We start from the raw sequence: 15337 nt of genomic DNA, 5'->3' as shown, positions 1-15337 counted from the left end.
GGCTGGCTCTTCAGAGCAAAAATATCCCTGCATCTGTCAACACAGACACAAAATGATTTCAGGATAAACAATCGCTCAGTTTAATTCCTCAAGGATTCCCCATTTTTTTTTTTTTTTTAAATCACTCTGCCAGTGTTTTGGTTCATGCAAAAACAACGTTAAACTAAATAACTTTTTCCAAATCAAATAATATTCAAATCTTGACATTTACTACACATTCTTACATGTTAAAATTGTGTTTCTTTACACATCTCTGTATCTTTTTGCTCTGTTGAAAGGATGTTTTTTTTCCATCAACCGTCAATATTTCCTAAATGTTCTCAGGTGGTGTTATTGACCTGTTGTTCAGATGCTATATTGCAGATGATTTCTTTCTCCTGTAATGAACAGGGAAGATTCAAGGTCACGCCGGCCATCTTGTAAAAGCCAAACCAATTATGTCTTTACTCTGAGGTTGTGGTTGTCTTTCTGCCTTGATTAGATGGAAAGCATTGCAATGCTATTTGTGTTGACTTGGGAAACACAGCTGTTTTGCTTAGTAAAGAACAATACAATATGTATATGCAATGTGTTGAGTAATTTATTTTCTTTTTTCTACATAATAAAAAAAAACTGCTCTGCCACATAGTTAGAGACAAACATGTCATCAATAACTTATGCTAGCAATTAGCGTTAGCAGAGTTTATAGCAGTTTTACCTTTGTTACAGCACCTCCCGTTTACTTTAGTTGTTCAAACAATCCTCACTTGTCATCTTGTTTACCCTCGCTCCATAAATGTATTGTTTATCCTTAGTTGTGACAACACCCAATCAATTAACAAGGAGAAAGGTGTGTGCTTCAGAGCTGCGATCAGTGTTTAACTCTACCAGGAAGATGAATGCCCCCAGAGATTAGCAGACGGTTTGCAGACTGTCAAAGCTTGTCCTGCCTGTGCCGTTTTACTGACTGAGATAGAATCAGAACCACGGTTATTGTTGTGTGCTTGTGTGTGTGGCTTTAAAAGACCATTAATAAAGGATCCTGTGGGAGCCCATCATGGTTTCCCTGTCTTTGAATCTTTGTCCAGGTGTGTGAGGTCTTTGTTCTGCTTGTTGTCGAGTTCTAATTCCAGGGAGAGCGTGGAGGGCCAAACGAGAGAGAGAGAGGGCAGGGGTGAGCAGTGAGGATAAGAGTTGTTTGTGTGGGGGTGTGGGGACACAAGTAGTCTCTCACATACAAAAAGCCATAAGAAAGAAGATTTTTCAAAACCAAACTTTATTTCTTGGACTTTTACAGTACAAAAAAAAAATCACAAGGCAAAGAAGCACAGCCCAGTGAACAACATGGTGGACCTGTAATTTTTTGGCGAAGCCTTTCTATTGTTTTGTTTCAGGCTGTTTTCTAAATGATGTAGGAGCTGGGCTGGATGAAGGTTCCCTATCAGTTCCTCTATACATGTGTCTGGCTCCAGGTTTGAATTTCTACTGGATCCTCTGATCCAGACCTCCAGTATGTACTTACAGAAGTATGGATCACTGCACATTGAAAGACAAGGACGGAATTGGGCTTGCAGTATGAAGTACAAAGTCTGTTTCATATGTTAATACAAGATGCAATAGTTCCCATTCTGAAACACAGTTCTGCTTCACGACAGGAAAAATAGTTAACTCGTAGAATGTCACACAGTGCAATACAAAGCAAGCCCCTCTAAATAGTACAAGTAATAATTACACACATATACAATATATACTTCATTGATTACGTTACAAACACTTCAATAAAATTGAGATAAGCAGCTTTAAAACAGTCTTGAATTACTGAATAACTTTTTCTGTAAACCAGTAAAGCTTTGTGTTATCTTGTGAGATTAAAGATGCATTTAAAGTTTTTTACATGTCAAGTCAGAGTGGATAATTATATTTTATTTTTTATCACAATGTCAACAACATTCTACAACGTAAGTGAGCATTGCAATTAAGTAATTGCTTAACTTGTTGCTGACTGCACCTTTAAATGATGGTGATGTTTTCTTTCAAACAATGACATCGGTAAATATGACATAATATAGAACACATAATCATCAATAAATGAAATGTGCGTGAAAAAATTATAGATAGTAATATAAATAGGAATAAACTTTGATCTTTGGTCAATTTGATTATATAACTACAGTACTACTTTGTTTTAGATAGTGATCTGTCTATGAACTGAATATCAACATTAAGGAAACAGTTAGTCAAAGTATGATGGACTATCATCAGCAGGAAGCAAAAATGCAATCACTGTGATCTATTACCAGGGATCATTAGAAATGACTATAGTTGAGCTTTAAGATGAACAATATATGTTCAGATAATAAAAACAATTGTGAAAGTTCAATGCAGTCATACACTTAACAATCTTTAAAAACATAAGTTAAAATATTTATGATTCAAATCCATTGCTGGACTTGTTGTTTAAGTTTTGGTTGTGATGTATTTATTCAGAAACAAACTAAGTTTTCTCTGATTTCATTTGAATATTTCTGAAACATTTCACAACGATCAAATAGGCTCAGCTTTATCACAACGTAAACAAAAAAACAGACATAAACCATGGTGGACAAAAGTAGTAGCCATCATAACAGTCTATATTGTAAATATAGTTTAAGATTAACACTGACCAAGTGCCAACAACATTGTCATCAAGGTCACTGCACAGTCACACGTCCATTGACTAAATTAAAGACCACTACAATTTTGAACGGTTGGGTTGGCACTTGCACTGCCATCTTGTTAACAGGTGTTTCCTGTGCCAGGCTTCTTCCTGTGTGAGAACAGTCCACCGTCTCACTGCAGAACTCAAATCACCAGCCAGTGATGCAGCTGCAGCCGTCGGTGGAGTACCGGAGAATAAGAATATGTTTTAGAGCAACACCAAGCTACCGTATAGGCTGTCAATGGGTTTCGTTTAGAGTGCTAATTCAGATCAAATGAAAACAACGTTTACCGAGAACTGCCGAACTTCCCCGTTGTCCACTAGATGATGCTCTGTCTCAGGGGTGATGGCGTACGCAAGCCTCTGGGATATTCAAGAGACATTTCAAAAACACTCATTCCTTTTTTTTAAATGTTAGTAGTGATGCGGTGTATAAGATTGATTTGCTACATTGAATGGAATTGTTATTGCTATTATGTATTATGTAGTATGTGGATGTGGATTTGGTGTTGATACTTACATCACAGAACTTCCCAGGTATGGTGCAGAGTTTGTAGATGGCATACAGAGGCACCATTGACATTGAGGATATGGCAAGGCACCAGCCAATCATGTTGGCCCACACAGGGAAGGTGTACGGGCCATAGGTCGGAGGGTTGAATGTGGCGAAACTGACAACCACCATAAACTAAGAAAAAGAGGAAAGACATGGAAGGAAGGAAGTATTTTTCTTGCCAATAGAACAAGGTTGTATCTAATTCATGCCTCCTTACCAGGAGGAAGCAGGGACTAACAAACTTCCAGCACAGTCTCCAGTAGAGGCCTGGTCTCTGTCCAATCATCTCTTCGATGTCATCACTGAAGCGGTCCACTCCTGAAATTGACACCATCTTTGAGTTCAAACCTTTTCCCATAAGGCCTACCTTTGAAAATAGAGAAAGATATCTGCCCCCCCCATGCAAACACTCCCCTACCCCTCTCTCACACACACACAAAGCCTCTCCACATTTCCCAAAAAACAATTAAAATATGTGGCGAGAATCCTTTTGCTAACATTCATCGTGGCGTTCCTGCATCGGAACCAGGTTATCGTGAGATGATCCACAGTCAACCTCCATTTCTTCCTCCTGTTTGTTTCCCCCACAGCCTGGAGGACACATCTCCAACAGCAGACAGAGATCCTCTTCGACTGCCAGCACAAACAGTCCTGAGAGCCCACTCTGTGGAGGGCAGAGGCCCAGCAGTGCCTGTCAACACTGATAGGGCCACGGAAAAGGCCAGCAAGGCCTGGGGCTTGAGTTGTCTTCCCTGCCCAGGTTAACACCCACTGGGCCAAGGCAGCACACTGACCCCAGAGCCTGAGGACCTGTTAGCATTTACCCCGGGATGGAGCTCCCCCCCACAGATCAGAGTCCAGCTCGGAGACGAACACAAGGAGTTCAGCCTTTCTAACCCACATCCTCATGGTGCCCCGGGGAGGTTTCTCTACAAGACGACAGCTGCCCGCACGCAACATTTACCGATTTCTTCGAAAACACCGCCAAGTGGGAGAATTGATTAAATGCTAAAAGTGTTCCCTAAAATTTCTCGACGGATGTTGGAAAGGAAGGAAGTCCGATAAAAAGAAAATATCTCAAAGGCAAACCAATCCACAGCTGCATCACTCAACAACACACAACCAAGCACAATGTCACCGGTTTCCACCTTTACATACCAACCAATTGGCTTTTAAGTGGCAAAGCAATCGACAGACAAAACCATTTAAGTTGGTTTTCCACCTAATGAAATTTGACACCACAGAGGCACACTGTGGCCCCCACCCAGTCTCTCAGCCCATCACAGGCCTAATTCTCCATCAGCTTTGCTGGCCATGAAAACAGGGCCTCTCTCCCCTCTCCTTCCAACCCACCAGCCCATCCCTCCATCAACCCCTCCTCACCATAAAACCAGGCAATACCGATGGCCTCAATAAGCACTCCAAAAAGAATCGATGTTCCAGCAGCAAAGTGGTCCAGCAGGGTAAACACATAGATTCCTCCCTGGAAGAGAGAAGGGAGGAGAGGGACAGGGTTTGCATGGGGTGTAGGGGGAGATTGGAGGTGGACAAGGGTACATTACCATAAACCTTACTATTATTATGTCTCCTTCTACTCACGTTGGTGACACAGAAGAGGGAGATGAGGAAGGTGGACACGACGATGAACAGGGTGAAGAGCTCCCGGTGCTTGTGCAGACACTTGAACTCGTCTACCAGTCCAGTGATCACTGACTCCATCCCTCCCATCTGGAAACAAAGGAAACACAACCTACGGGTGAGCTTCACACACACACACACACACACACACACACACACACACACACAGCTGCGATTCACTGAGACGTTGTGTACTTACAGCACTGTCTATTCCTAGTGTCAGCAGCATGATGAAGAAAATGACAGCCCAGACCGATGACCCGGGTAAGGTAGCAATGGCTTCTGGGTAAATGATGAACACCAATCCAGGCCCTGAGTGTCCACGCAACACAACACAACCCTGATAAGACAGCTGCAACTACAGGCTATGCATTACTTCCATAACAACACATACATGCAGAGTATATACAGTATATCATGTACATACTGTATATTGCAGATGTAAAGGATATACTGACAAATACATAACAGATACACAGACAATACTGTATGAATAAAGCTTTGGGCACAGCCCTGGTTTAATAGGCTGTAACGATGGTGCTTGTCTATAAATGACCCAACATGTCAAAACACTAACAACTAACTTGGGTTTGCCAGAGACCTCAGAATTGATCTGTGGTCAGTTGTTATTGACGTTAAGTCCCCCCAGAATAGACCTAGCACAGCGAAAAGTAAACCCCCACTGCATGGAAGCACACATGAGAAGAAAGAGATGGATTTCAATGTTCACGTTGAGATGAATCAATTCTGTTTTGATGAGCAATCGTTCCCTGGGAGGCATCAAATGAACAGTTTCGTGCCATTGTTCATTTGAGAGACTACCGTCTATAGACCCGTGCAGGTCAGACTGGCGTGTAGGTTGACGGTGGTGGACCTCTGGCTTACCATCCTGGGCCACTTTGTCCAGTGCCACGTTATGTTTCTGGGCCATGTAGCCCAGGAAGGAGAAGATGACAAAGCCAGAGAAGAAGCTGGTCAGAGAGTTGATGGAGGTGGTGATGATGGCGTCCCTGTGGAGGACAATATGTGGGCATTGCGTTTTGAGGCGTTGAAGAAACACTAAGTGCCTTGAGAATAGGAACATTTGAAATTCATGGTTTGGATCAAGATGTAGATAATGGCCTTTTAACAGAGTTTCCTTTCATATATGTTTTCTGGTGTAGGGTTAGGCTGCAGAGGAAGCAATATCACTATTGATGTTCTATTCAGATATGTGTCGAATGCAGGGGTGGAAAGAACAGTCCAAACTAATAATAGGTATTCAAAAGCTATCAACACTCTCCCTTTCTCTCTGATGTCTTTTACTCTCTCTCTCTCTCTCTCTCTCTCTCTCTCTCTCTCTCTCTTCTCTCTCTCTCTCTCTCTCTCATCTCTCTCTCTCTCTCTCTCTCTCTCTCTCTCTCTCTCTCTCTCTCTCTCTCTCTCTCTCTCTCTCTCTCTCTCTCTCTCTCTCTCTCTCTCTCTCTCTCTCTCTCTCTCTCTCTCTCTCTCTCTCTCTCTCTCTCTCTCTCCTCTCTCTCTCTCTCTCTCTCTCTCTCACTCTCTCTCTCTCTCTCTCACTCTCTCTCAGTGTGAGCTCACCTATAGCAGTTGTTGCTGAATTTGTTATAGCTAGAGAAGGCTATTAGCACACCAAACCCCACACCCAGGGAGAAACAGATCTGCGTGGCTGCCTCGATCCAGACCTGCGACACAAACAAACGGCCGCGCGACCGGCACAAAAGACACAGGAAAAAAGCTGTTATTAGGGCTAATTGCAGGAAAACTCATTCAACAGAAAGATGAAAGACACTTGTGAATACAGGGGTAATTTGCAAATTGCTGCTTGCATGCATGTTTCTAATCTAATTCTCAAATTGCCGCTCTCAGACCTAGTGCTCAGAGAACCTGGCCAGCAGATTCGTCTTACTACTTACTTATTTTAGGCAAATGGGATATTTTACAGACTGCGGGCAAAAGGATTTCATTGTTGAAATATTGAACACATTAGAGTCTACTTCATAAACTAAAGGGCGTTGATACCTTTGAAAGCAACTGATTTAAGCGTTCAATAATGTTTTTGCCTGAAGGGACTCTCTCCTACACATTGAAACAGATCCCCCACATGCACACACACGCACACGCACGCACACACACAGACAAAATATGTGAAAAGGGCATTCTGTGTCTCATTACTTAGCAAAAGGCCTTTATTTTGCACCCAGCTTCAATGTGTTCAGTGTATTTGTGTCGAAGCCATTCAGGATGAAGTGATGTCTCAGTTGGTTGAGGGTGCCCCCCCCCCCGCCCCCCCCCACCCCCCCCACCCCCCTGGGCCTCGGTGACAGCCCCACACAGCCAGCTCAAGGGTTTCTGTGAAGCTCATCACAACCACTTTATTGCCTACGTCGTTCACACGGTGCGTTTGTGTCAAAGCGTGAGTGCGTTCGCGTGTGCGTGAGCTTGTGCGTGTTCAAATGGTTCTGTTCTCTCGCGCGTCGTCGCGCGTGGAACCCTCCACCTCTCTGTCTCTCTACTCTTTCTCCCTCTGTATCTCTCTGTCTCTCTCCCTCTGTATCTCTCCTCTCTGTCTCTCTCTCTCTCCCCCCCCCCCCCCCACCCCCGAGAGTCCTACCTTGGCTTCACAGAGTTTGATGAGGTCAACGCTGAGGTAGGCCTTAATGCCATCCATGGCTCCAGGCAGGGTCACACCGCGCAGCAGCAGCACAGTCAGCACCAGGTAGGGCATGGTGGCCGTGATCCACACCACCTGGCACACAGACACACACACACACACACACATGCAGACATGCACGCACGCACACACAGACGCAGACACACACGTACACACACAGACGAACACACACACACAGACATGCACACACACAGACATAAACACATACACGCACGCAGACATGCACGCACACACACAGACACAAGTACACACAGACGCAGGACACACACGTACACATACACACACACACGTGGACAGACACACACGTAGACATGCACACACACATACATAAACACATACACACACACACAGACATGCACACGCGTACAGAGGGGTGAGAAACAAAATATAGGAGTGAACCATATCGGGGCTGTAATGCACCCCCCTTCTTCTTCAAGGTCTCCAACATTAGAAACTTGCGGTCTCTCCACAATGTTGATCTGCGTCATTCCCTGTAGTTTTCCTACCTTCCCTGATGTCTTGACACCTTTCCACAGCTGAAGTAGAGAACTACAATGACCACTGCCAAGCAGGAGGTCAGCTGCCAGCGCGGCAGGCCCAGATCGTCAATACCTTCACTGTCCTGCAGGTGGAGCACTCCTCGTCTGAAAACACATCAGAGGGACGAGGCAATTTACCCGATCAGTGACCCTCAATGCCAAAAACATATTTGGATTCATAGCTATTGGAAAAGATCCTGGACGAAGATTAAATACCATCTATGGATAACCATGGAAAGTGTCATTCTGGATATCCAAGTTACATATTCATTACAATATAGCTGTGTCTATTCATACTCTACATCATATGTCCGGTGCAACACATATTGTGCTGCTTAAGTCTGTGTGCCATCTCTATGTGTCAAATACAAATGTTGGTTGAAATAAGTGCTTGTGTCGTCCTACTGCACTGCTTTCTGTCAGAGGCAGTGAAATTGTTCCCAGGTGGAGATGGAAAATAGCCAGCCCACCATCTATGTCGAGCCAGGGCTGTCAAAACAAACACACCTTCTGCAGAGAATACCAGACACCTGTTCATCCTCACAGACAAACAGGCTTTCTCCATGTGTAGCGGGGGTGGGCTTGGAGACCAGGTGATGTTACCTAACTAAGAGCAATCGCTTCCTTCCAGTTCCTCTAACTCGCGTCTAGATTTCGGCTCGACACGGTCCAGTGAGAACCAGAAGGGACTCGAACCCGCGGCCGCCCCCCAGGAAGTACAGGATAGAACTGACACATGCTGAAGTATCCCCGACTGAGGTAGTAACTGGAGGGAGCGCGAGTCTAACCTCACGCATGCCTGGCTTCCCCCAACCCCCCCCACCCCTGCTACACACGCGAATACCCGCTCGGCACCGTCGTCCGACTCACTCAAAGGTACTCCTCGGCCGGTGTGGACTTCTGGGTGTCGTTGAGGGTGGTGTTGAAGGACCACACGTCGGAGCAGTTGGGGCTGTTCCAGGTGTTGTTGCAGTGGACCCAGGGCAGGTCGCCGGTGAAGGAGGAGAAGAGGTAGAACAGAGCCCAGGCGATGATCACGTTGTAGTAGAAGCCCACGTAGAGGGAGATGAGGATCACCGTGAAGCCCACTCCTGCGGGGGGGGGGGGGGGGGGGGGGGGGGGAGGGGGGGCAAGATGCATTCATAAGGTCTTCATTTAGCTACGGTTGGGGCTGTGTGCTACCGTGACATTTGCAGATGCGTTACAGCGGACTGTTCCTTTTAATGTTACGTCTAATGTCTGCGGCACGACAAAGGGCCTTCCTGGATGATACGAATTGCGTGTAGGGTAAAGAGCCCTATGATGGGGGTCATTGTGTTTTGTGGTTGTATAAAAAGCTCGTCTTTTTTGGTGGGAATGTTCCCTTTAAACATGTACGCCGTTATGGCACGCTCCATGTCAAATGGAAAAGGGGGGAGAAACTCTTCAGAAGTGCTAAACATTGGTAACAAGGTTTGCATGCCCACGCCTCCCTTATCAAAACCATCTAGCGTTCTCGGCATTCGAGACCGTGTCCATCGCCCAAGCGGCTTGCTTTCATCCCTAACCTTTCCTCACAAGCTCGCGGGGGTCCCCAACACTTTCATTCCTACGCATGTTCGCCCCTCTTTTGTCATCCTGAAGTGATATTTGCTCAGGCAGAATTTGCCTATTAGCACCACATGCTGATCTCCGCAGTCCTTTTCGAAAGCATTGATCCCAAGGAAACAAACAGGCTGATGGCAGTAATTACAGTTCTCCCCCGTGGAGTGGACAGCTAGCCACAGAGGCAGCCGTGTGATTAAAACGTCCGATTCCTCACCGGGTCTCCTGGAGAGCGCAGCTTCAGTACCATCCAGGACTTCCAGAGGACACGCACGTACAAACGGATGAAGCACACTGTCTCTCACACACACACACACTCAAACACACACACACACACACACAGACACACACGCAGGGGGACACACTGAGCACACTCACTCGCACACACACAGGACACCGAATGGGTTTCGAATGGTTTGGGACACGTAGTAGGGTCACAGCCTGGCTTTCTGGTCACACTGTGATTCAATGTGCTGCTCTGTCTGTGCATCAACTGGATGGTGACGCATGGCAGATCGTGTCACTAAGATTGCACGCTTGAGTTCTCTCTTTACGTTGGGTGTACATTCATTTCAGCTTTGGTCCAAATCATCATTAACAAGGTAATAGTCATTGTGAAGACAGACAGACAGACAGACAGACAGACAGACAGGCAAAGGCAGACAGACAAAGACAAACAGACCAAGACAGCCAGACAGGCACACAGACAGGCAGGCAGAGTTCAATCCACCCAGGCAAACACCTCCTGCCATGTGTACAAGTGGGCGTCGGTTCACTGTGACAGCGAAGGTCGTCGCCGTCCCAAACAACACCCTCCAGCACGTTGGCTGCACCCCGGCCCGCCCCCCAAACCCATCTGTGCCCACCTCGGTCTCCGTCTGCCCCAGAGAAGACACCTCGTTTATCGATGTGTTGAGAAGGGAGAGGAGGAAGTGTCATGAAATGTGTAATCCGCCAGCGGCAGATGACAGATAGAGAGGGAGAGAGGGACGCACGCAGAAGGGACGCTTTTTAAAAGCCAATTTTCCATGTTCCTTCCGAGTGCAGGCCGCCTGACGATAAACAATGCCTGTCGTTACACGACAGACAGACAGGGCCGGCCCTGTCTCCTATGTACAGACTCGCCGCCATGACTCGTCCACACGCCGTTTATACGCAACACTCGAATTTGATTCGGAACAAAGGACAGACGGTCATTAATATCATAGTGTACTTAGTGGCATACTCATCTCATTCACTACTGCGCGTGTGTCGTGTGAAGGTTGTACATGTGTTTATGTGCACGTGTGTGTACACGTGTGTGAAGATGTGTGTGTGTGTGTGTGTAGGTGTCTGTCTAATACCTTTGAATATGGGGCAGATCTTCCAGACTCCAGCGGCCCCCTCTCTGTTGTACTGGCCCAAAGCCAGCTCCATGTAAAACAGGGGCATGCCTGCGATCACCATGAAGAAGAGGTAGGGCACCAGGAACGCTCCTGGAGATCACATGACAGGAAAGGAAACCAGCGAGGCGTGAGCACGGTTGGATCGTGCTATCGAGGATAAGTACTGCATTTCTTTGTTGTTCTTGGGTGCCCGTTAGCACGGCATGCTAGCTCATCTCTCGCTTTACATCAACTGCATGTTCAGGGTTCAAGGGCAACATTTGGCCTTGTGTGTCAGGCGATCCTACCTTGGGTTCCGAACCACTTCCCCTGAGCAGGCTGCGCTGACAGGGGTGTCGCCCTTGGCAACGTGTGTAAATTCAAACAACCAAAGAATCGAATCTCAACCTGTGTTCTTCATCAGCACCCAACTCAATGAGGTATCTATGTTAAACAGACATAATTGGGCTTCTTGATTGTTGGGGATAATCTACGTTTGAGCAGCTGTGGGGAGCTGTCTTTTGTCCACGGCACACACAGACACAAAGACACAATTGCACGTGCACACACACACTCTCTCTCTCTCTCTCTCTCTCTCTCTCTCTCTCTCTCTCTCTCTCTCTCTCTCTCTCTCTCTCCTCTCTCTCTCTCTCTCTCTCTCTCTCTCTCTCTCTCTCTCTCTCTCTCTCTCTCTCTCTCTCTCTCTCTCTCTCTCTCTCTCTCTCTCTCTCTCTCTCTCTCTCTCTCTCTCTCTCTCTCTCTCTCTCTCTCTCTCTCTCTCTCTCTCACCTCCCCCGTTCTTATAGCACAGGTAGGGGAACCTCCACACATTGGCCAGGTCCACCGCAAAGCCGATCACTGACAGCAGGAAGTCTATCTTCTTGCCCCAGGTCTCCCGTTCCTCCTCAGGGGGGGGTGTCTGAGCGGGGTTGACCAGAGTGGAGGAGGTGAACTGCACCCCGTTCTGCTCCTTCACCAGGATCAGCTCCACATCCTTGGGGCCCATGGTGTTGGTGCCAGCTGGGCCGGGGCTACGACGGAACACATCGGACCAGCCGGCACTCGGGTTCTGAGCATGGGGGGGGGGCACTGAGGCCTGGGGGTGGTGGTGGCTGGGGGAGAGGGGGCGTGGGCGATGGAGGGGTGACAGCTGGGGGAGAGGGGGTGTAAGGGGAGGATTAGATCAAGCTCGGGCCAGGTGGTGAGAGAGACAGCACAAGTGCAGTCCTGAAAGAGAGAGAGATGGGGGTCGGAGGGGGCGTTGGAAGGAATCGAGAGAAAGAAGAGAAAAAATAGTAAAAGTCACGTTAACTTAGTTTAACATGGCCTTCAATTTGATTGTTTGGCTTGTGGAAATTGATTTGCCTTCATAGGAAGGTTCTCTCAATATCACATATAAAATAAAAAGCAAAGTTCCATTTGTTGCAGAGTCCATCACTACTGCGCCATTAGTAATATTTCTAACACCAACTGTAATTTGAATGAAATAGAACACAATTTAAAACAGAAATTATTGTAATCACATTTTCAGAATTTGATTGCCATTCAAGCCATTTAAGTTCAGTGATAATCTATGAAAATGTTTTAACTAGTTGGAATTTATATAGCTAAATTAAGAAAATGGAAAAGAAAGCACACAAAAAGATATACTTGGATGAAAAGCAACTTGTTGATTTTAGTGGGAACACAATGTAAATACCAACGTTATTCCTCAAATCAGACCAAAAAATGTAGTCAAGGTAAAATTCTTACCTTTGTAAATGACAAAGCTTTTTCAGCGCTCCAAACTGTTTTAATTCCAACTGTGTTGACGCTTGTCTTCACAGCAGACTACGTCGCTCATCATATTTGTAGACCACCGTTTTGTGTCATTTGGACCCGGATTGAGCAGTGACAAAGAGAGAGGAGAGAGAGCTAGGGGGAAAAGAGAGAGAGAAATAGAGAGGAAGAGAAAGATAGGGATGGCGTGGGAGAGAGAGGAGGCAGATTTAGAAGGAGAGAGAGAGAGAAAGGGGTTATATCTTTGGTGGGTTGGAGGTTCGTGGACCTCTGGTTGGAGCATCTGTCCGTCAGGCACCAGTGTGTCTGGTAGTCTGAGAAGCCACACTCTGGGACATCTCTGTAAATATGAACCATACCAACCCCCTCCTCATTCTCTCGGTCTCTCTCCAGACATGCTGCTCCTCCCTACCGTCCTCCCTCTCTTTTCTCCCCTTCTCTCCTGGTCTTGAGGATGTCTGACATTGAAACACACTGCATCCTGTTTATGCGGTATAGCAATGTTAATATACAGCATTTAGGATTATTTGTGCACACACACACTACAACCTCTGAACTTTATGGAGGTTTCAGAAAGTGATTCAGAAAAAAAGACGTCATCAATTAATTGCATGCATGTATTGTGATGTAAACATGTACATTTAAAATATATAGATATTTTTTTACATAATAAAGCCTGCTTGAACTAAATTGGGTAATTTGTACTTCTTGGAAATTTTAGGAAGGGAGGGAGCGAGGGAGAGAGGGAAGGAAGGATGTGTGTAGTTTGGTCCTACCTGCCATTAGGCAGAAATCGTATTACTTCAAATGTGCGACTGACCCTAATATAATCAATGGCAACACTGAGGCCGTCCATTTCAACACCAGGGCAGAGCATCAGATAACTTAATCAGCCCCAGTGAAAAGACATGACGTTTGAGTGTTTTGTTATGACCCCCGTTGTTGTGACAGCAGCATGTATTCCAGTATTAATCAAAAGGACACAATCGTTCCCTTAGAATCCCATCATCCATCGAAACACAAAACTTAAACCACAAATCGTTAGCTATCGAACTGTCTGAAAGATGGGCTTGGGCGAGTGTGTGTGGGGGTAACGTTGTAGAATACAGTGTCTGGTTTTAATAACACAACACCTGGGACCAAAGGAGGAGGGTGGGGGGGATGGGGAACCAATCTAACTTAATACAAGGCTCAGGTGCCAAGAGGGTACTCATGATGTCACATCCTGTCAGTCAATCACTCAGCGGTCTCCGAGCAACACAAGCAGAGACACCAGAACAACAGGTAGAGGAACACCCCTCTCTCCATTGAGTCACAAGGCAGTCCTCTCCCTGTACTGACTGTTGATTAAGAAGGGGGGGGGGGGACTATTGTAGATCTCAATTCATATAGATATCTGAATATATCCCGTGAAACACACACGTGCATTTTGTGGAGCCACAGTGGCTTGTACAAAACTTCTGTGAATGTGTGTGTCCCTCACCCCTCTCTCTCTCTCACTTTAAAAGACAGTGCAGTACCAGTTGGTATCGGGTTCCCCGTGGTAAATGTGGGCCGTTATTGTTTTAACACATTTTCTGGCAGGCTCATCCTCTCCCCAGTGAGATAATGAGTCCAAATGTTCTCTAATCCAATCAGCCATCAGAGACGAGACCTGCCAACGTGCTGCTGCACGATCCCGCTGAACTAGGATGACTGGCGTCAGAGTTAGAGAAAGGTAGAGAGCGAGAGTGCTGTCAGAGATGGAGGGCGGACAGGAGGGAAGGAGAGAGGCAGACACAGAGGAAAGGTATAGAAAGGATGAGAACACGAGAGACAGCGGGCTAGGTAGGAAGGAACTGACAGAGATGCATGACTTGACAGCGTGTAAGAGGGAGAGAACGAGCTGGTAGCCAGTCATCCATCCGTCTAACAGGGCTCCTGACGAATCCTGAATAACTAAATGTCACTGACACATGGTCAAAAGAAGGAGCACGCAGGTCAGTAAAGTGGCATGTGCTAACCTCCACTTATAACCGACACCCCAGTAAGGCCAAGGTCTGATCAATAATACATGGTTAATAAGTTCCCGGCCCCTCAGTCTATAATCCCTTGCAAAAAGGTTAATGGCACTATAAAGAGTACATTACTGGTGTTGAACCCATGACCTATCCTTTTTAAGTCCATCACTTGTTACTTAAACTGAGGTTATCACACAACCTGTTAGAAGGTGGGTATAAAGACAGTAACAGCACACTATTCTGGGGATGGAAGATAGGGAGCATATTCAACCTCAAGAGGGAGACAGATCTCCTTTTAGATGCATGCTGTGGTGGGTGTTCTGTGTTTGTCCTGAAGTCGTCAGTGATGACTTTAATTGTCCGTAGGGACAATCACTGTACATCAAATGATTGCTTGGCCACCGGACATTGCACACAGGAGTGCATGATAGAATTTTTCTGAAACTAAATTTTTCTAGTCATGTGGACAGGTCTGTGGTGATGGGTCGGTCCTTCTTCACAGTTAATCTGGCACACAGGTCTGCCA

The 15337-nt window shown here is 46.2% G+C and overlaps 1 protein-coding gene across 1 annotated transcript; it reads right to left on the bottom strand.

The window, feature by feature from the left end:
* Positions 1 to 1244: 1244 nt before the first annotated feature.
* Positions 1245 to 13031, bottom strand: slc6a3 (solute carrier family 6 member 3). Its single transcript, XM_062465210.1, is given in 16 exon segments — positions 1245 to 2844; positions 2969 to 3040; positions 3198 to 3365; positions 3451 to 3551; positions 4617 to 4716; positions 4833 to 4961; positions 5071 to 5183; positions 5757 to 5881; positions 6453 to 6556; positions 7486 to 7620; positions 8052 to 8083; positions 8086 to 8184; positions 8951 to 9175; positions 11012 to 11143; positions 11822 to 12259; positions 12785 to 13031. Coding segments are annotated over 15 exon segments (1776 nt in total). The 5' UTR covers positions 12039 to 12259; positions 12785 to 13031; the 3' UTR covers positions 1245 to 2820.
* Between the last annotated feature and the right edge of the window lie 2306 nt (positions 13032 to 15337).

This window comes from Osmerus eperlanus, chromosome 7 (genome assembly GCF_963692335.1).
Source record: "Osmerus eperlanus chromosome 7, fOsmEpe2.1, whole genome shotgun sequence".
In the NCBI taxonomy this organism is placed as follows: domain Eukaryota; kingdom Metazoa; phylum Chordata; class Actinopteri; order Osmeriformes; family Osmeridae; genus Osmerus; species Osmerus eperlanus.
This window is presented reverse-complemented; position numbering and strand designations above follow the sequence as displayed.